Raw genomic sequence first — 23,345 nt, forward strand, 5'->3', positions numbered from 1 at the left:
TAATGATCGATTCATATGTATACACGATTATGCACCATTATATAGGCTATGTTTAGACGCATATGGAACCTGATTGAATGAGGCTGAACCGGATGAAGGGTCTTCTGAAAAACTTTTTGGATTGTTGGATTAAGAGTCATTTTTGTGGACGACACACTGGAGTAAATAACTGGTTCATTAAAACACGCACGAGACGCTGATGTTTTGTTACCACGGAATGTGCGGTTAGATTAAAGTTAATGTGTTACATTTAATTTAGTTTATTGGTTTATTGCTTAGTTTTATTAAGCTTTTTTTATGTCAAATTAATAAGAAAAACCCTCAACTCAGACTCAGCAGGGAAAATGCGTCCATAATCTTAAAGAAAACTTTGCATTTTAAAGTATTTAGTTTTGTTTATTCAATGTATTTACTGTTTTGTTCATTTGAAATGTCGAATGAGCAAGAAACCCTGCGTGCAGTCTCGGCATGTGGGAAAATGCATCCTTAACCTCCAAGAACACCTTAAATACATAGGTGCACGTGCAGAGATCTTTATGTTGTGAGTGAATATGGCGAATACTCTGGAGAGAGAGATTTTGGAGCGCGAGCTCCGTCCACGCTTGTGTTATTTAACTAAAGGAGATTGCGGATACGGATTTCATCTGCACGGTGAACGGAGCCGAGGAGCGCAATACATCCGCAAGGTCGAGCCGGGCTCCCCCGCAGACCTGTCCGGTCTCAAGTCCGGGGACCGGGTGGTGGAGGTGAACGGAGAGAATGTGGAGGGAGAAACACATCGGCAGGTAATGAGAGTGGAGAAGAACCTGATTGACTACTTCTCTGGAGAGACGCACAGCGGCAGTGTCTCAAAACCTAGTGAGCTGCCTACCTAGACAGCTTTGTAGGCGCTTGGAACAGGGCGGGTACTAGGAGGCGATCTTTGGGGGGGCATTTGGCTCTGTAGGGTGGGCAAGTGCTTGTCTCTTCGTCGGACAGGGGTGGGGGTTGGCTTTGATTGTTTGGGCATCCAATCGAAACTGGGGGGGGCACAAGAAAAATCTAGTGGGGCAGTGCCCATCCCCCCCCAGTAATGGTTTTAAACTTTGTTTGCACCGTTTATGCTCAAAAACTGAACAAACTATAACATTTTTGTTCGAAAGTTCCAAACGCGCATAATATCTAAATATGTTGGCTGGGTAGGCCGAGATGTTCTATTCCACACTGAGGTGACACTGTTAATATATGTTTGTTTAAGATTGTATCATTGTGTGTTAATGTTAGGATTAGGAAAGCACTTAAGACTTGCCTCTGTGAAACAGTTTGACATCAGATCTTTCCCCTCCTCCATTATAAACATTTACCATGGTAACTAGGGCCGGTACTAGGATGTGATCTTTAGGGTGGGCAATAGGTTCTCTGTTTGTCTGACTGGAGGGGTTGCCCTTGGTCGTTTCGCCTTTTGACTGCGGGGGGACAAGGAAAATCTGTATATACACTGGCAAGAAAAAGTATGTAAACCCTTTGGAATTACCTGCATTTATGTATAAATTGGTCTTAAAATCTGGTTTGATCTTCAGATAAGTTACAATAATGAACAAACACAACCTGTTTTAACTAATAACACACAAATTATTGTATTGTTCTTGTATATACTGAATACATTATTCAAACATTCACAGTGGTGACTGGAAAATTATGTGAACCCCTAGGCTAATGACGTCAACAAAAGCTAATCAATGAAACGAGATTGGAGGTGTGGGTTAGAGCTACTTTGACTTATAAAAAGCAATACACAAGAAGCATCTGCTGACGTGGACCATGCCGCACATAAAAAAGATCTCAGAGGACCTACAATCAAGAATTGTTTCTTTGCATAAAGCTGGAAAGGGTTACAAAGTTATCTCGAAGAGCTTAGATATTCATCTGTCCTCAGTTAGACAGACTGTCTATAAATGGAGATGATTTAGTACTATGGGTACTCTCACTAGAAGTGGCCGTCCAGACAAGATGACTCAAAGAGCACACCGCAGAATGCTCAATGAGGTATAAAAGAACCCTAGAGTGACAGCTAAAGACTTGAAGGAATCATTGGAACTGGTTAACATCTTCATGAGTCTACTATACTGAAAACATTAAACAGGAAGCCGCTGCTTTCCAACAAAAACATTGCTGCGCTCCTGAAGTTTGCCAAAGAGCACCTTGACACTCCACAATGCTACTGGGAAAATGTTGTGTGGACTGATGAAGCTAAGGTTGAATTGTTTGGGAAGAACATGCAGCACTACGTATGGCATAAAAATGGCACCACATACCAACATGAAAACATTATCCCAACGGTGAAGTACAGTGGGGGGAAGCATCATGATTTGGGGCTGCTTTGCTGCTTCGCGGCCTGGACCACTTGCTATCATCGAGGAAAAATGATCAAGTTTATCAAGATATCCTACAGGATAATGTCAGGGTTGCTGTGCACCAGCTGAAGCTCAGTAGCAGTTGGGTGATGCAGCAGGACAATGATCCAACACATCGAAGTAAATCCACTACAGAATGTCTTAAAAAAAAGAAAATCCACATTTTGGAGTGGCCCAGTCAGAGCCCAGACCTTAACCCAATAGAGATACTGTGGAAAGACCTCAAGAGAGCCATTCACACCAGACATCCTAAGAATATGGCTGAGCTGAAGCAGTTCTGTAAGGAAGAATGGTCCAAAATTCCTTCTGAAAATGGTGCAGGTCTAATCTGAAGCTACCGGAAACGCTTGAGTTTATTGCTGCCAAAGGAGGATCGACCAGTTATTATATCCAATAATAACTTACTTTTTCCACAGCACTGTGAATGTTTAATGGGATGTGTTCAATAAAGACATGAAAGATTATAATTGTTTGCGTGTTGTTCGCTTAAGCACATTGTGTTTGTCTAAACTTGTGACTGATGAAGATGAGATCACATTTTATCACCAATTAATGCAGAAAACCAGCGAGAGATCCAACAGCATCCAAACTGACCAAAAGGGACACAGATCACCCTAATGGTGACATCAAACAAAACAACTTTTGCAACAAAACACCATAAATAATACTACAAAGAGTTAAAACCTCTATAAATTCTTAATTACAATGATTTTAATGCCCCCAAAACTTCTCTTTGACCAATAAAACATAATTTAATAATTCAAACGCAAAGCATTATGGGTATTCCCCATAGCCTCAATTTTGTATTGAAAAGTTTGAGTTCTTAACACTTAAAATCTTAAGGTTATGGATTTTTAAGATAAATAAGTTCAATGAACTTAAATATTTGAGTTATGAGCCTAAAAACTGACATTTCAAGTAATACTTAAGACAACTTGATATTTCCAGTAATGACAACTTTAGGGTTTACATGTATGATCAAAATTTGAGTCAGTTCAATTCAAATTAAGTAGAAACAACAATATAGCAAGTCTGAGTTTAGTCTACTTGCATCTAGTTACCTTAACTTAAATAGTTTAGTTCATTCTTTATGATCACCAAGTTAAGTGAACTTAATTACACAAGTTTTGGAGTCACCATTACTCAATTTAATTGAAATTTAAACTTGTTCCAGTTTACTCAATTAATTTGAATAAAGTCAACTTATTTTGGTTTTCACTGTACCATGGTATTTACATGGTATTCCAAGGTACTTCAAACTAAGAATAACATAGTACTACCATGGTAAATGTCCAAAAAACATGGTAATACCATGGTACTTTTTGGTACTTTTAATTTAGTGTTACTTTCTCTCAGGTTGTGGAGAGGATCTTGGCTGTGGATCACCGCACCAGACTGCTGGTGGTGGACCGGGTCACAGATGAGTTCCTGAAGTTTCACGGTCTCCCATGTACAGAGGAGAGGGCGATAGAAATGGGCTCTCTCTCTTCTCGTTCCTCCGCGGCATCCTCTCCACGCGCCTCACCACGAGACTGCGCCACACCTCCCTACAGCAGACAGAGCTCTGAGGGCATTTTAATAAATAAGGTAACATCATCATCAACAACATCAGTTTCAAGAAAGATGGATCTGTGGAAACATGGCACAGCATCAGCATCATCTATCTAAAGCAACCAAGCCCAAGATAATGTGTGCCGTAGGAAATGGAGGATAAATCTAATCATTACAAAAAAGCTTTCTCTCTCGTTCTCGCCGCCCCCCACACACACACTGGTTTGTTCCAGAGGTGCTAAGCTGTAGTTTTTGGCCAAAGGTTTCTTCATAAGCTCCTTACAGTTGACCTGTCCAGGTCATGTAAAGTAAGTCTGTGTGTTGACAACTATCCAGGTAGCAGATGGCAACAGGATCAGCACACGCTAACAATCTGATAATACAGTGGTTCTCAACATTTATGACTCCAAGGCCCCCACTGTCCAAGACAATATTTGAAAGCCCCCTTAATCAAAACCAAAAACCATCTAATAGCCTGAACAAAACAAAAAAGTGACGTTACTAAAAGATTAAAGTGGCAACAAAAGTAACTGTGTTTCTGTAGCATGACAGTATGGTTTCACAAACCATCATTTTGTTTTTTTGTTTTTTTGTCTTTGTAGTGAAATATTTCATTAAGTACAACGGTTAGCACCTTGTTTTTGAATCAGTTATATAAATTGGGTTGTTTTATTAGTTGTATGTAGTGTACATCTTTCAGTTCCAATTTGATGCTGTCACCCTAATAGAGTGCAACAGTCTGGTTTCGGAAGTAAAAATCCCATTCATTATTTCCATAGGATCTTATAAACCTGTAAAGACAGACCTACCATGAGCTCCAAGGTTGTTAATCGAGGGTGTTTGCTTCTATTGAGGCCATCAATCCACGTCATTTTAAGTTATTTTCAACAAAATTGCATTTAATAGCTGGTGAAGAACTACACTACCCATGATCCTTATGGTAAAGATCCACCAATCAGAGAACTGTGACAGAGGCCGGTCACTTCCATGATGCACTGTAAATGACACATTCGAGTCGGTCTCCCTTCACTCTTAAACTACTTATATATTTGTATACATCTAAATATTTTTCAATCCATTACATCATTTGTAATGCTTCATGGGATTGTAGTTTATTCCTTCATGAAAGACGATAAGTACACATTCATGTACCTTTGACAATTTGTCTGATTTTCAAATACTCTTTTGCTTCAAAACAAAATTTGTAATATTGTGATTCACTTCAGAGCTAGTTGGTTTTTGTTCATGGCTTACAACTCTTTTATGAAGGATATTATTAAATTATTATGGAAAAAAATGAATGGGAGAAATACTTCCCGAAACAGTGGGTGGGCACTGTTGCGCTCTATTGAGATCCTCATAGTTTTGTGACAAATATTTAGTTTTTTTAAGCTATTATACAATCTCATAGTTCAATGATAATAGCACAAATGTAGTTAGCTAGCAGCAGACTAGCTTGAATTGAAATGTGTAACTGTATGATCTCTTCTTCTCTTGTGATTCTCTCAGAGTCCCAGTACCTCTGGAGGGATTAACGGTTCTCCGCTATACAGAGCTCATGCCCGCCTGTCTACACCTGTGTTCCTGTCTCCCCCCTCACCCTCTGAACTAAAAAATGAGCGAATAACTGAACTCTTCTCAAAACCCAGCATTGAATCTAGTGTTGAACCCAAGATTGAATCCATAACTGAACTCTTCACAAAACCCGGCATTGAATCTAGTGCTGAACCCAAGATTGAATCCATAACTGAACTCTTCTCAAAACCCAGCATTGAATGTAGTGTTGAACCCAAGATTGAATCCATAACTGAACTCTTCTCAAAACCCAGCATTGAATCTAGTGCTGAACCCAAGATTGAATCCATAACTGAACTCTTCTCAAAACCCAGCATTGAATCTAGTGCTGAACCCAAGATTGAATCCATAACTGAACTCTTCTCAAAACCCAGCATTGAATCTAGTGCTGAACCCAAGATTGAATCCATAACTGAACTCTTCTCAAAACCCAGCATTGAATCTAGTGCTGAACCCAAGATTGAATCCATAACTGAACTCTTCACAAAACCCGGCATTGAATCTAGTGCTGAACCCAAGATTGAATCCATAACTGAACTCTTCTCAAAACCCAGCATTGAATGTAGTGTTGAACCCAAGATTGAATCCATAACTGAACTCTTCTCAAAACCCAGCATTGAATCTAGTGCTGAACCCAAGATTGAATCCATAACTGAACTCTTCTCAAAACCCAGCATTGAATCTAGTGCTGAACCCAAGATTGAATCCATAACTGAACTCTTCACAAAACCCGGCATTGAATCTAGTGCTGAACCCAAGATTGAATCCATAACTGAACTCTTCTCAAAACCCAGCATTGAATCTAGTGCTGAACCCAAGATTGAATCCATAACTGAACTCTTCTCAAAACCCAGCATTGAATCTAGTGCTGAACCCAAGATTGAATCCATAACTGAACTCTTCACAAAACCCGGCATTGAATCTAGTGCTGAACCCAAGATTGAATCCATAACTGAACTCTTCACAAAACCCGGCATTGAATCTAGTGCTGAACCCAAGATTGAATCCATAACTGAACTCTTTACAAAACCCAGCATTGAACCCAGCATTGAACCCAGCATTGAACCCGGCATTGAACCCAGCATTGAACCCGGCATTGAACCCAAGACTGAACCAATAACTGAACTCAACACTAAACTGAGCACTGAATGCAGTATTGACCCTACTGAGCCCAAGAGTGAACCCAACACTAAAGCCAGCACTGAACTCACTGAAACCATTGAAAGCATCACTGACCTCAGTGGATCACAAATCAATACACAGGTACTTTCTGATGTGTGTGTGTAAAATGTTTGTGTGTGTGGTGTAATGTGAATGTAAGTAGTAGTATCTTTAAATCTGGTATCTTTAGTAATACAGGGTTCCCATGGTATGGTCATGGAAAACATGAAGATATCACAGAATTTTAAATCAGTGTTTTCCAGGGCTGGAAAAGTCATTGAAAATTCATGGAAACTGACAAATCTTAAAAAGTCATGGTAAAATAATTGATATTAATAAAATCTTAAAAAGTCATGGAAAATTCATGGAAATTAATAAAATATTAATAAGTCATGGAAAATCATGGAAATTAATAAAATCGTAAAAAGTGAGTCACGTGATGCCATGCGAGGTTCGGACGTGTGAACAGCGAGCTCTGTGCACTTTGCTGGTTTGAATACTTTTTATGTCATAAACCAGTGAGATTCGATACACCCTGATCCTTAACTGTTCTAGGAAGACAATATGTCAAAGAATTCAAAATCCTAGGGCACTGGAGACATTAAAAGACACTTAAGTGCTCAAGCTCATGCCCCTGACAAAGCCGCGGACCAGGAAGCAGATTTGGCCGGAGAAGTGAGGGAAATTCGGGGAGAATTGTTGAACCTGTCGGCAATGCTGAAGAAGGTCGTTGCTGACTTGTAGGATCTTGCTGTAATACATCGATCGATCACTGCCATGGAGACGAAATTCACTGAGGTGGTTACAAGAGTGGGGGATGTCAAGAAACGGATCGATTATCTGGAGTCATCGGAGAGGGAATTAGCTGCTAATCCACTAGCAACCAAGGTGGATTTGGAACATGTCTGGGAAAAGTTGGAGGATATGGAAAATCGTAGTCGGCAGAATAACGTCCGGATTGTTGGAAATCCTGAGGCTGAAGAAGGTCGGGATATGGTGAAATTTCTGGACGGGCTCCTTCCGAGTCTGCTCGACATAACAGGCCATAAGCTGGAAATCGAGCAAGCTCACAGGGTTCCGGCTCGGCGATCTACTGAGGGAGACAGGCATCCAATAAAAATCTTGTGTTGCGCGAGGCGAGGAGCAAAGGAAAGCTTTCTTGGAAGAACCACGGCATTTTCTTGTTCCCAGACTTTGCGAATTCGACAAGAAAGAAATGTGATTATTTCAAGGAATGCAAGAAACTCTTACATCAATGGAAGGTCGCTTTTGCACTGATGTTCCCGGTCAAATTGAGAATAGATGCTAAGGATGGCCGTAAATTATTTACATGCCCACAGCAAGCGATGTCCTTCATAAAGTCAATGGACTGAGTAAGTTATTTTGTTGTACTCATGTTGCAGCCAAGTGGACCGACTCACTGAACATTTGTTTGACTGTACGAGGAAACTGAACGGCCTTTTTTTTTTTTTTGTGATGGTTCCGCTAGTGGCTGGAGTTTTTTTGTGGAGGAACACACCTTCGTGAGAGTTATGTGGATGAATTTACACGTTCTTTGTGTTTATTCCGCCTATTGGCTGGAGTTTGCTTTATAGATTATCTTCTGTTGTGTAATTCTGTCTCACAGAATTTGTATAGAAACACCAGTCTTGAGCAATCCGATAGCAAAATTGTCGCAAGGACTCTCATAGGTGTACATGGACTTTTTGAGTTTAGAGGGATTGACGCCAGTTGGCACTTTCTTGCGCGGGGTTAATGCGCATGTTTTTCTTTTTTCTATTTGTTTGGTTCGGGGGAAGTTTGGGGTTTGATTGTTGCACTAAAGTTGGAATGTGGTCTTTATAATTTTATTTTTGACACACAATCTATTTTTTCTAATATGTCAAAATGTCAAATGTTAATATGAGTGGATTATCTCTCTTCACGTGGAATGTGAATGGGTTGGGGCACCCCATAAAAAGACTGAAGGTTATTTCTCTTCTTAAACGCAAGAAATATGATATAGTGTTTCTTCAAGGAACGCATCTTTCCTTGCAGGAAGCTGAAAAATTTGGGAAGATATGGGGTGGACATTGTTTCTTTAGTGCTGGCTCAAGTAAGAGCAGGGGAGTCATTACACTGATAAGTAAGCATCTACAATTCAAATATATTAAAGATAAATAAGGTGGGGGGCCAGGGTAGCTCAGTGGTAAATGACGCTGGCTACCACCCCTGGAGTTCGCTAGTTCAAATCCCAGGGCGTGCTGAGTGACTCCAGCCAGGTCTCCTAAGCAACCAAATTGGCCCGGTTGCTAGGGAGGGTAGAGTCACATGGGGTAACCTCCTCGTGGTCGCTATAATGTGGTTCGTTCTCGGTAGGGCGTGTGGTGAGTTGAATGCGGATGCCGCGGTGGATGGTGTGAAGCCTCCACACGCACTATGTCTCCGTGGCAACACGCTCAACAAGCCACATGATAAGATGCGCGGGTTGATGGTCTCAGACGCAGAGGCAACTGGGATTCATCCTCCACCACCCGGATTGAGGCAAATCACTACGCGACCACGAGGACTTAAAAAGCACACTGGGAATTGGGCATTACAAATTGGGTGAAAATAATAAAAAAAAAAGATAAATTAGGAAGAGTCATTATTGTTTTAGCAGAAATTCAGGGGCAAAGTCTTATTTTGGCTAATATTTACGCACCTAACGTTGATGATCAGGGCTTTTTTATAGATCTTGAAGGGATGTTGCAAGCCACTAGCACCCCTCATGATATAATATTGGGAGGAGACTTTAATATTTTGATGGCCTTGATCATAGTGAAGCAAAAGTGCGCAAGCCCCCTAGAGCAACATTGACACTTCACAGGATGTGTAAAAATCTTGGTCTTACAGATATTTGGAGACTTTTGAACCCATCTGGTAGGGACTATACATTTTTTTCATCAGTCCATAAGATTTATTCTTGAATAGATTTTTGTTTTTATATATAAGTCCCTCATTTCATCTGTTGTTGGTTGCTCAATTTGAAACATTTTAGTCTCAGATCACGCCCTGGTGAGTTTAGAGGTGTTGCCATATATGGAGAAAAGGAAATCATATAGTTTGCGCTTTAATGTATCCCTTTTGCAAAATCCTGAATTCCAACAAAAGTTAAAGGCTGAAATCAATGTTTATATGGAGACCAACTGGTCTTCAGTGTCCTCTGTGGGCGTAGCTTGGGAGGCACTTAAAGCGGTTCTTAGGGGCCGGATCATACAGTATGCCTCATTCACCAAAAAATCCAAAGCACAAGAACTCGTGGAATTGGAAGGGAATATTAAAAGTGCATAGGCAGAGCTGAAGTGCCGAATGTCGTCTGATGGCCTCAGAGAATTGACCCGATTGAAATACAGATATAATACTATTTTGTCGCGGAAAGTGGAGTTTTGGCTATTCAGGGCAAGACAGTCATACTTTGAGTTGGGGGACAAAGCAGGAAAATGTCTGGCTAGATATATAAAAACAGAGAGAGTCTTTTCTACCATTCCCTAAGTGAAATCAGCTGGTGGTGAAATATTTAACTCAGCCATTGATATTAATAATGCTTTTAAAGAATTCTATCTTGATCTCTATAGTTCCACGTCTTCATCTACTGAAGAGTATATTAGAAACTTTGTGGAACCATTAGATCTTCCTAAACTGACGGCTGAGCAAAAAAATTCTCTTGATTCTGAGATAAACTTGAAGGAGCTTGGTGAGGTAATTAAGGTCTTGCCTACAGTCAAGGCTCCAGGGCCAGATGGCTTTGCCGCTGAGTTTTTTAGATCTTATGCTACAGAATTGGCTCCACTTTTGTTAGAAGTTTATACAGAATCATTAAAGAATGGAAAGCTTCCACCAACCATGACACAAGCCCGGATCAGGCTGATTCTTAAAAAGGACAAAGATCCAAGCGAGTGTAAGAGTTACAGTCCAATTTCCCTGAGCAAGCTAGATGTTAAAATATTGTCAAATATTTTGGCTAACCGATTAAGTTATGACATCTCATATACATATAGATCAGGTGGGGTTTATTCGGGGCCGCAGCTCTTCTGACAACATTAGGCACTTCATTAATATCATGTGGTCAGTGGCGAATGATCAGATTCCGGTCGCTGCCATCTCACTTGATGTCGAAAAGGCGTTTGAAATGGTAGAGTAGGATTATCTTTTTAAGATTTTGGAAATGTATGGGTTTGGGAATACATTTATTGGATGGATTAAGTTGCTTTATAGACACCCGGTAGCAGCGGTACAAACAAATGGATTAATTTCAGATTATTTTACTCTGGATAGGGGCACCCGGCAGGGTTGCCCTCTTTCCCCATTATTGTTCTGTCTTGCCCTGGAACCATTAGCAGCCGTGATAAGAAAGGAAGATGATTTTCCAGGGGTGGTGGCGGGAGGTGTGGCGCATAAGCTTCTGCTTTACGCAGATGATATTTTATTATTCATATCTGACCCCACTAGATCTATGATTTGCCTCCCCAGAATTATAATTCCTTTTCTAAGTTTTCAGGATACAGAGCTGATTGGTCTAAATCAGAAGCTTTGGCTCTGACAGCGTACTGCCCAGTAACGGCTTTTCAACCAGGCACCTTCCAGTGGCCCAAACAGGGAATTAAGTATTTGGGCATTTTATTCCCAATGTGATTTAGTTAGAGTTCATTTTGACCCCTTAATAAAATGGTTTTCAAATGATGTGGACAGGTGGGCTTCATTACATTTATCTATGATTGGGAAGGTTAATGTTATTAAAGTGAATTGTATTCCAAAATTTAACTACCTGCTACAGTCTCTCCCTGTAGATGCCCCCCTCTCTTATTTCAAGCAATTTGATAGCATAGCAAAGTCCTTCATTTGGAATGGTAAACATCCCAGATTACATTTCAACAAGTTACATAGGCCAATTGACAAAGGGGGGCTAGGCCTATCCAAGATTTTGTTTTATTATTATGCATTCGGTCTCAGACACTTGGCTCACTGGCCGCCTCCACCTGAGAGAGCCCCTCCCTGGTTTGGTATTGAACAGGAAGTTCTTGCCCCTATTTTGCCATTGCAAAGCCTTTCTATGAAACTAACCGGAGAAGTTAAGTCACACCCCGTTATCTCGCATTTGCACTCGGTTTGGACAAAAGAGTCCAGAGTGTTTAATTCGGACATTTATATAAATGTTGCCTCAAGCGTATGGCTGAACTCTAAATTATGTATTAATAAGTCCCCTTTCTGTTGGTCAGAGTGGATTGTGAGGGAGGTTACTACACTCGGTGACCTATATGAGATTGGAGTGTTGAGATCTTTTGAAAGTTTGTTTCAACATTTTAAGATTCTTAGATCTCAGTTCTTTAGGTATTTACAGCTGCGCCACCTGTTCTGTACTATTTTTGGGAGTAGTATACACCCCCCTAAAGCAGTAGATACTCTGGAAGTGGTGATTACTGCTTTTGGAAAAGGTCATGAGGCATCAGTGTATTACTCCCTGTTAATTCAGAGTCTGGGGGATGGACCTTCAACTTCTCTCAAGAGATTATGGGAGAAAGATTTAAATTTGGTATTGGAGGAGGGAGTGTGGGCTAGGCTTTTAAAAAACATCAAGTCTGAGCAGATGCAACAACATCTAGAGATGCAAGGGTCCATCTGATGCAATTTAAGATTTTGTATCGATTCTATTGGCCCCCTCTAGATTGTATAGTTTGGGTCTTAAAGACACACCCAACTGCTGGCAGTGGCAATCAGAAGACAGGGACACAATGCAAGTTTTTTGGGGATGTGTTAAGATCCAAGAATTTTGGTTGAGGGTTCAGAGCTTTATGTGTGAGGTATTGGACACTCAATTTTCATTTTGCCCTAGACTCTGTATCCTGGGTGATGGGACGGTTGTTAACATTGGGGACAGATGTTTAAAAAGTTGGATCCTAGCTGGAGTCATGATTGGCAGAAAAGTCATCCTCAGGGGATGGAAGTCAGCTGGGAGGGGTTTAATGTGAATAATTGATTCCGTATTTTATGTTGTGTTTGTATGTTTTATGATTGGAATCAATAAAAAATGGTTAATAACAAAAAGTCATCTGAATCAAATAAAAAATCCATATTCCATTATCACAAATGAATGCAAAGGTCATGGAAAAGTCATGGAAATTCATTGGTCAAAAAGTCTTGGAACCTTGTATTTATTATATTGTTATATCTGATTCATTAAGGGGGTTGTATTATAATAAATCTTTCATTAGATTTGTCACACACATAAAAAAAAAATCCCTGATCTTTTGAGATAAAAGAGTTCATTATACTATGAAAACATGCTGTATGTTTCAGAACAAAAAACTTTCATCCAAAAAGTGCATGTAAAAATGATTCATCCCATGTGTGTGTCTATCTTCTCGTTCTCTCTGACCTTAATTCTCATTTACCTGCTTTGTGTTGTAGTAGTGTTCACTGGTGTCTGATTTCTGTGTATTTTCCCAGGATTCAGTGAGAGTGTTGTTGTGTATGTGTGTTGAAAGCCCAGTAAGATTAGATTAAACTCTTTCTAACCCTCAGGATGTAACACATCTCGGCGTCTCTCGTGTGTACATACAGGTTTTGTGTATTTTCATATGTGTATGTAAGGCGAGGTTCCTCAGTCTCTCAACCCATGGGACACAAACAGACACCACCCATGTATTGTCTTAGAACAGGAAGTGACATGGTGTCTCACAGAATGTCCCTTATTCCTGCTGGGCGTGTTGCAGTTCTCGAAGGAAATGAGCACAGAGTCACACACACACTCACACGTCCTTGTAAACGACCAACAATCCTGTGCGATTTTCTTGAGACGGTTGCTGCCGAAGACTTTTAAAGTTCAATTGTGTAATTTCTAGGCCTCTTGTGGCATCAAGTGGAACTGCAGAAAAATCACTGCGTTTGCATTGGTTGGACAAACAGATAGTCCCGCCCCAATCTCACAACATTGGTTGAGTCATTTTTGTTGTGTTGGCCTGGTTGTGATGCTCAGACAGAGCAATGTTTCACAGTGTTTCAGGGAAATCAACTTGCCATTGCAATTACTTATAGTTGATTATAGTTAGTTGTACTCTGCATATTGCGCTGCGATACAAGAAAGTATTTTAACTCTGCGCAATGGGGTGATATGTCACGAAAACCTTTACGCTTAAAATGTTAAAGTCTCCTAATACATAAGTCAGACATGTGGTATCGTTTGAAAGCTTAAAATCGGAACTTTACATAGATAACCATCACTTCTGCATTTATGTTACATAAAATAACAAAATAAGGCCTGAAATCATTTGCGTCACTTTTATTCCTTCATGTTAACTGAAGGCAAATCTGAATGATGTTCCATTTTAGCTTGCTAGCTAGCGATCTAGCTAATGATAGTTAGACTAGCTCGCTAGCTGGCTGCTGACTAGTTTTTATTTCCTAACTGTTGACACGCATTGCACTGGCTGGCGAGAAGTATCATAGCTATTTACTATTGTAAGTATGGCTAGGTGTGCGTTAAACGATTATAAATGCACAAGGTGGAGGCGAAGGACCACCCGACGCCTCAGCGAAGTGCATTTAAAATCGTTTAACGCACACCTAGCCATGAATTATCCCGCTTATACCATGGTCACTTGCTAGCATTGATTAGTTAAAGCAGTCATTAATTAATGCAGCACAAATTTTGACTGGAAGAATAAAAAATAACGGTTCAATTTATCAACAGAGTAGTGCTATAATACACTCTTTAAAAACTTGCAAAGTTGCACTTACTTTTCATAATGAGGAGAAAATCATCCAAAACACTCTAAACCTGCAGACTTTGACCTCTGAGATCCATATGGTATCCATTAAGGCTGCACGATTGATTGGATTAAGAATAAAATCGCAATGTGGCATTGCTTGATTTCAAAACAGCAAAAGGCTGCATGTTATGAAACGGTCTCCATTCAGAGCTTCAGTCAGCGATGTGTGATCGCAGAGCGCCCTCTAGCGGTTATATGTGCACATGTTGTGTAGGGCAGCCATTTTAGATGAAAATGTATCATATTACAATATAAATTGTCTTGCCGGACAGCGAAAGATGCATTTGAGGGGTCACGATTACCTTCTCCACCTCTGTGCAAAACAGCTGAATGTCAAACTTTCCTAACATATGCTTTGGGTGAGTAATACAGGACTGATGAACACTGTTGTCTTGTCCGTGTTTCTTGTAGCTTCACAGTTCATTTAAAGATGGCACTGCATGACTTGATGTTGTTTTGTAATCCAAGCTCTGACACTATATTCGTGTCTGGAGTTCGTTTGAACAGAGGCATACAACTGTCACTATGTGTCATTACGGGGACAGCAGAGAAGGCGCATTAATATAGAACGGTGATACAAAAAACTGGAACTACCTGTGCATTCAACGGTTTGAACTGCACACATTCCAGCCAATCAGAATCGAGTATTAGAACAGACCATGGTATAATGGAAATTAAATAACAGTTGTCAGCAATTATTATGTTTTTTGCAACAAGAAGAATCAACCATCACATCCTCACCTTATCTTACTCCATATTTCCTTGCAGGAATGCAGAAAATTCACTCACCCTTACAAAAAATCAAAACTAGCTGCAGATTTGCAGCTCGGTATTTTCACATGCAAATGAGCTTTTGATTCGCCACAGATGTTTGCCAGAATGGCGAACCACTGGCAAACCGTTGGCAACAATGGACAATTTGCCGGAAGTTTGCCGCAAAGCTCATTTGTATGTGAAAAGACCAATGATGAATTTGCGGCAAGACTATAATGATAGAATGAAATAAATTGTTATTTATCATTGCAAAGGGGAGGATCTCAGCTTTGTAATGCCACCTAGGCTGAGGCCTTGTCCTAAATGGCACCCTCCGCCCTTGCGGTCTTCGTCTGAGTGCAGACTTAGGTGACGTAAGCGAGTGCAGACCGATGGGGCGCTAGTCAGCAAGTCCACAAGGGGGCATGAGTGGTAAAAGGGCATTTGGGACAGATATAAAGACTTCAATCAGATGATGCATTTTTTACATTGTTTTATGTACAAATTATTATTTGAAAAAGTCATGGCATTGATAGAGTAAAGGAACACACTTCAAACTCTAAATTTCAAGCAACACACTGAGAATAAAGCATTAGATAATTTAATAAAGAACCTCTGAAAAACAAAGCGCACATACAGTATAACTACAGCAACAAAACCCCATCGTTTTAAATCTTTAGAGAACAAATAAACATGATTTAGACTCATGGATGGTTACAGGCAGGTGCTTAAAAACAGTCAAATTTATAGAAAGAACATACCGCCATATATTCGCAAAAATAGTAATAAAATACACACTTCTGCAGGTATAAATATCACTGTTAGACCGAATGTTGCTATATCAATAAATATAATGAATCGTACAAGCTACAGCCATGTGCATTACATTATTCTCTCCTGTCTTGATATTTTAGAGACTCACAATAATTCTAAAATCCTCTTTGAAACAACAATAGCAAAGGTTAACTGTTATGTTACTTACTTTTATGAACGTGAAGCTTCCCCAAGAAAAACAATTCAATAAACGGAACAGGAGTAATTCCATATCTCTGGAAAATTAAATAGAACAAAGTTTTGAACCAGTTCTACACATCAGACTTAAATGATACTTTATACACATGATAAGCAAGTGATCCGTCATTGACATTTAGTAAAAAACGATTATTGAAATCAGTATTTGATCCTACAACTTGAATGGAATAATACCTTGTATTACGCTAAAAAAACGCAATTTTCTCGGCTTGTATAGCTAATGTCGATTGACAGATGATGTCTGTATTTAAAAGGTGTTTGGCTCTTTTAACTAAGGTGGGACTTCTTTTCTACATCTGTTGACCGTTGGGCGCTTAGAGCTCCTTGGTTGAGTGTTCCAATTTCTCCCATTCATTTAAATAGAAGTGGCCTGTCTCTGCTAAATAATCTCTGGTAATAGTCAGCCGAAGGACACATTGAGGGTGTGTGTCAAATGGGACACCCTACGGTCTCATGGACTTCGTGGGAACGCGCAAATGAAGGCCATGGGACCGCAAGACCACATCAAGTGTGCCATTTGGGACAGGGACTGAGCTTCTAGTCCACTCAGAGGCCAAGATATTCAGTGAAACAATGGGGGTGGTGCATGAACTGAAAATTAGACTGAATGTCTATGGACGAGCACATCTGTGAGGGATTAAATGCATTTCTGATCGGCATTTTGTGATGGATGGTGATAGATGGAAAATTCTTTTTTCTAGTACTTTCTGTCATCTTGAGGAATAAAATAAGACTTTTTGTAGGGAGGTGGAGTGAAAAGAACCAGAATTACATGCTTACAAAGTTGACAACAAAATATATATATATATTTTTATATATATTTTAATAAAAACAAATTCTATTCATCATAAGTTTGTAAACATATACAATATTATTTATGAATATTTTAATAATCTGCTGCTTATAATACAGCATATTATTATCGATCAAGAGAATTTGTCTCTCAATTATACCAGAAACTTTACGCAAGTACACAAGCGCAAAATCCCGTACATACTTAATATGCGTTCTTGCGTTACTGTGATGGTACAAAAGGGGGCGATAGAGTTACCTTCAAATGTTGCGAGTGACACTGACATGTATGATATCAACTAAAATTATAGCGAGATAAACGTTCCGTCATTACAAAAAATGTCCCGCAAAAGACACTCATGTAACCCCCTATATGGGAACCACTGAGCAAATATTTATGTTTTTGCTATTATCAGGGAACCAAAATAATACATTTTCCCATTTTGTTAACAATACAGTCTCAAATCATTGCTTTTCATGCATTCTTTCACTTTTTCTAGGAGGAAACATCATCGGAGGGGAACGTGGTAACGAAGGACCTGCGTCCACGCTTGTGTCACATGATCATTGGCGAGCAGGGCTACGGCTTCAACTTGCACTGCAACAAATCCCGCGCGGGCCAGTACATCCGCTCCGTGGACCCCGACTCACCTGCGGAGCACGCGGGATTGAGGCCGAGGGACCGACTCATCGAGGTGATCACGGGATTAGCCGAGGCTTGATTAGCCCAGATTAGCACGGGATTAGATTAGATCAGATTAGATTTCACTGCTTTTGGAGACAGACTTTACGCAAAAGCCGAAGGAAGAGAAACTCCTGGAAGTTTGTCTGTTTATTTTAGTGCTTTGTCCACTTTGTCCCGTTTTAGAACAGGGAGTTGGTTTGTTTTCATTCATTTCTGTTTGTGTTTGAGTGCGATGGCGTAATCGTCGCAGAGAGTAAATCCTTCTTAAGACAGGATTTAATTTGCAGGAGTTTTCTATAACTATTACAGACAGATCAGTAATTATGACTGACGAACAGAGTTTAATTCACTTGTTGGTTGTTTACCCATGTACTTAATCCCATTATTGGGTAAATGAAATGGGTCATTCCTACAACTCAGTGCCAGTTATGTCCCTAGTATAAATTGTGGTATTTAACATGTTTAATTTCACCCGATTACAATTTTTAAAAGAATAAAGACTATTTAAGGTGTTACTCACTGCCTAAAAGTCACATTTTAAATAATTAAAATCATTTAAAATTATTGCACCAATATTGTCCCTAGAGCTGCACGTCAAATATGTGCTTAATTTCCATACAATTAAGTGTTTAGTATTTCATTCTCTAATGTTTTTGTTGATTATTTGTTGCAAATGTGTCATTTTAACACTGATTGAAGTGTTTTTTGTGTGTCCCTTCATCAAATACACCGGACGTGACATCAGTCATTAAGCAAAGCTATTTTGAGTTTTTTGAAGTGCGTAACTCTTGTTTTCCTTTTTACTTTTTCTTTATTTTGTGATGTTAGTCATATGTGGTCAAGCATAACATGTCCACACTGTTTTGTGAAGATATAGGGAAAAATTATGTCATTTAAAAATGTCAATATATTTATGTTAGCAGAAATAAAATCAACCATGTGGTGGTTAATTTTGTCCACTGAATGTCCACCCTGTTATTGTCCACCCTGCCCATTTAAATGGATGGACATCTGAATTCTTTAAGTAATTTAACTTGACCGGCATGACTTACAATATCTTTAATATGCAACCCTTTAATGATGAAACATGAGGATAATTATAAAAGTATGTTTCATTTTTTAAGTTTCAAAATGGAAATGTCACTGAATTGTAGCAATGACCTAAATACTAGATTTTTACCAATTTTTTAAGAAAATGTGAGTGGTGTTTGTGGTTGTCGGGGTGTTGCTATATGATTGCTAAGGGGTTCAGAGAGGGTTTTTAGCACGTTGATTTATGATGCCAGGGTGTTTTGGGTGTTATGGTATACTCTAAAACATTTCATCGACTAGAAATTGCTCTTTGTGAGGCTCATGGTTTTAGCACAAACGTTAAGGGCACAAATAGCATTTTTTTTTTTATTTCTTGACCTATAGGTGGCGCTGTTAGCAAATTTGGCATGTAGCCTCATATCATGGTTCTAATGAAGCATACCAAGTTTTGTTTCGATAGACAAAAGCGTTGCAGAGAAACAGCCTCACTTCCTGTTTCGCATCGACATTGTTAGCTTTGTGCTGGTGTAATTTCTGAACGGTTGCGAAAATCAAAATTTTGTTCAGCCATTTCTATGCGATTTGGTCTGTTGATTGTCTGAGCCAATTTGGGTGAAGTTTGAACAAGATCTGTATCTTCTACCATTTCCATGCCTGGAAATCCCTGTTTTAATTTTTTCTGATATTTTCCAGATTTTTCATGACCGTGGAAACTCTAAAGATAACAGCTGTGATTATTATGATATCAACACACTTAATCCCTTATCTTTCATATCCAGGTGAATGACAGAAGTGTCGAAGGTCTGCGTCACGCTGAGGTGGTGGGGTTGATTAGAGCGGGAGGCAGAGAGACCCGTCTGTTGGTGGTTGACCCGGAGACAGATGAGCTGTTTAATACACTGGGCATCACGCCCACAGCTACTCATCTTAAAGGTACAGTACATGTTTCTACATTAATACAGTAAGGGGTTTGCTAAACAGCACATCAACAAAATGTTCCTACTGCATGTGTGACTTCTGGGAAAAGTTTCACTTCAAAACTACCAAGAGAAACAAGCCATATCACATGACTAATAGTAGTCTTTTAATTATAATGTCAGTGTATGCAAAACATCATAACCGTTACTCTATGCAAACATTATTATGGTTCAATGCAAACAAAGTAATACACAGATTAACTGCAGTTGTGTTTTATGTGTGAAATAAAGTTAATGTTCAGTTTTTGGCCAATGTGCTTTTTTTCCTTATCAGAGGACTGTGTGGATGGACCAATCATTGAGAGCCCAGAGACGAAGTGTCCTATCTCAGACGGCCCTGTATCTGCTTCACCAGTCACAAATGTCCCCAGGATCTCTCCACCAATCATAAACATCACACTGACAGATCCACCAATCACAAATGGCTGTCCACGACACAAGAGCTACGGAAGCTCCTCCTCTTATTCTACTTTATCAGAGACGAGTACCGAACTCAGCAGTTCTGACATAAGCAAGGTGTGTTTTAATTTTTATTTGTATGTTTATGTATATATGTATATGTGTTCTAAGGGCTTGGGTATACATATATATAAGTTTTACAGCGTGCCACACACAATCGAGAGCTATACTCTTTTGAACGCGAGCCCGTAGGGAACCATTTAATGCATGTGCACAACGCCTGCTTTGTGATACTATTTAGCACAGTCAGCGACATGCGCATTCTCTGACGACATGCAAAGACGCAGACTGTCCGCATGTCTTGAGAGCCTTATTGCTTTTATAAAATGACGACAGCAATGATACAAGTCACCAGTATTCGATTATATCAGTGTTGGGCATGTTACTAAAAAAAGTAATCCACTACAATTAACTTACTACTTCTCGAATATTATAATCAGATTACTTTACTGATTAGTTCATTGAAAGAGTTATTTCAAATTGTCAAATTGTCTATTTTCTCCTCGTTCACTGTCGCACACTCTTCAGCTGTCACAGAAATGCAAACAGATGTACAAATTAATTCACATTTAAATTGTATTACACATAAATCAAAAAGTTTTTAGAAATATTTGTAACCCAAGTAATGTACTTAAAAGTAATACTAAGTATTAGTCAGTAGCTGTAATCTGATTACAAGATTTTAATATGTAATTAGTTACACTACTTTTGTGCCTAAAGTCATCAGATTACAGTAACTAATTACTTTGTAATCCAATTACACACTCATAGTTCAGTAGCCTAACTGTAGGTTATTTACAGTCACCAAACAACATAAAAACGTGCTGCATTAATACAGAATTTGTTGCGACATTATTACTTATTTGCAAGGTATGAACAAGATATTAATGTTAAAAAGCTTGTTTATTGGTATATCTGTTATCAAACTTGTAATTAGTCAATGTAATCTGCATTTCCTGTATTTTCAAAGGTCACTGATTCAGACCATCATTCCTTTGACGAGGTCCGTAAATCTAACCAAGATGGAAAATCTGAGCAGCGGCCGTCAGACCCGTTCTGGGAGAGTGGTCTGCAACTGAGCCAAACTGCAGCTGAGGCCAAACAAAAAGCGCGGGCCAAACGGCCCAACAAGAGAGCGCCCCGTATGGACTGGAGCAAGAAACAGGAGATCTTTAGCAACTTCTGAGGATCGTATACATCTCATTTCTATTCATATGCATCTATGCAGAGACTGAACCAAAGAAATAAATCTTAGACCAAATTAGATCAAGCTCCTGAGATTAAAATATTTTGAGAGACTTTTAGATCACTAACTAAAATTGGACATCAACTCTTCAAGAACTTCTCTTCTGCTGTGGAGTCCCAAATAAAAGTCACAGCTATAATATAAAAAAATGAAGGACATTCTCCAATGTGATGGAGTGGAAATGTAACATGTTCTAAAGAGAAGAGGAAAAGGATGAGAGATTAGACATTTGACTGCTTTAAAGTAGTGTAGATTCAGACTGAATGTACAAATATAAAAGTAATGTTTTTACAGAAATGCAAAAGGGCCATTCTTGATGGAATTGCAGAAATATGACATTTCATTACTAGAAAGTGTTTCACAATCAGGAATTTTGTTACTAATGGTTTTTCGCCCAAATCAACTTGATTACTAAATATACTGATGACATTTATGCAGTCTGTTTTCAAGAAAATGTTGCAGTGTTGGCAAGATGTTTTGCAAAATGATATCACGTGGTTCATTACCAGTGTTGGGTGTATCCGATTACAAAGTAATTAGTTACTGTAATCGAATTACTTTTTAGTAAAAAAATAAATAGCGTAACACATTACATTTTAAATTCTTATAATCAGATTACAGTTACTGACTTTCAATTAAAGTAATTTATTTTAAGTACATTACTTTCACAAAAGGAATATGTGTAATACATTTAAAATATGAAATCATAGTGCGTCTGTTAGCGTTTCTGTGACAGCTGAAGTGTTTAATTTGAGTGGATTACTTATTTTGAGTAACCCAACATAGTAAATTACACGCATCGTGGCAGTTACTAGGTGAAATGTCCACTGTGTGGCGCTAAAAGCGAGTTAAATGTTCTTTCAAACAGATGAGATTTTTATGGTTAATGCTCTATCGAGTTTTATATCAACAAAACCGACCTCCCTACCCTAAACCTTAAACAGAAAAAGCAACGTAAAACACAGTCATTTTTTGGTGCTTCTATGACACTTTCAGCTCGCGTGTTAACTCGCGAAACGAACAGCGTTTCACGTAAAAATCACTATGCAAAAATGAAAGTATAGTAACATGATTCTATGAGATCAGGCTGCTTTTTTGATTTCATCTCAGGTTTCACCATAAATAGTATTGATTACTAACACTGAATCAACCTTGGTATAACCAACCAACATGAAGCAGAAGTTTGAAAGTTTCAGAGTGGGTCTTAGAGAGTAAACAATCTTCAAAAGTCAGTAAATTAGTAATACAATAACATAAGTGATTGATCTTAAAGAGACAGTAACATGAGAAGTACCACACTATGAAGTTACAAAATTGCTTAGAACAGAGATGAAAGTGAGACAACAGTAAAAGTGTATTCAGAATGAATCAAAAGTTTGTTTTTTGGAGTCAGTGGACTAATAGTTATGGCTCAAGTACTCAAAACAGTGAAAGTGTAGGTGATTTTGTGCCTCTGTGTTGATACATTGATTGCAGACTTCTGGAGGGAATAAAAGACAAAGTTGCAGTACTACCAGAAACATCAAGGAAAGTAAGAGAGAAAGATATACTGAACAAATGCCAAAGAAAGAGTGGTACAGCAATAGACAAAAATGAACTTGCAAGTAGGTAGAAAGTAGAAAGGAAAAAGAATGAAAAGAATATTGAAACTGTAGATGGAAGATCTCAAGGTCTCTGGTTTATTTCTGGATTTCAGCAGGAATAATTAGCTATTTAATGGCTTTAACTGATTATTAAAACATCACTTCATGACACTATTATTCCATCAAACACTTGTAGATCTAATGTTTTCTTTCTAATCAGAGTTCTGATAATGATGTCTTGTATGTAATGTGTTGTTGAGTTCATTTTGTTCAGGTCACTAGTTTACTGCCCACATTCACATTTTCACACACACACACA

The 23,345-nt window shown here is 38.9% G+C and overlaps 1 protein-coding gene across 1 annotated transcript; it reads left to right on the top strand.

Annotated features, from left to right (window-relative positions):
- LOC127443984 (uncharacterized) lies at positions 1-23,345 on the top strand. Its single transcript, XM_051703099.1, has 7 exons — positions 1-785; positions 3,750-3,980; positions 5,454-6,782; positions 17,545-17,739; positions 19,541-19,694; positions 20,013-20,254; positions 21,168-23,345. The coding sequence occupies exons 1-7, from the start codon at positions 552-554 to the stop codon at positions 21,381-21,383; spliced, it is 2,601 nt and encodes an 866-aa protein (XP_051559059.1). The 5' UTR covers positions 1-551; the 3' UTR covers positions 21,384-23,345.

This window comes from Myxocyprinus asiaticus, chromosome 7 (assembly GCF_019703515.2).
Source record: "Myxocyprinus asiaticus isolate MX2 ecotype Aquarium Trade chromosome 7, UBuf_Myxa_2, whole genome shotgun sequence".
NCBI lineage: Eukaryota > Metazoa > Chordata > Actinopteri > Cypriniformes > Catostomidae > Myxocyprinus > Myxocyprinus asiaticus.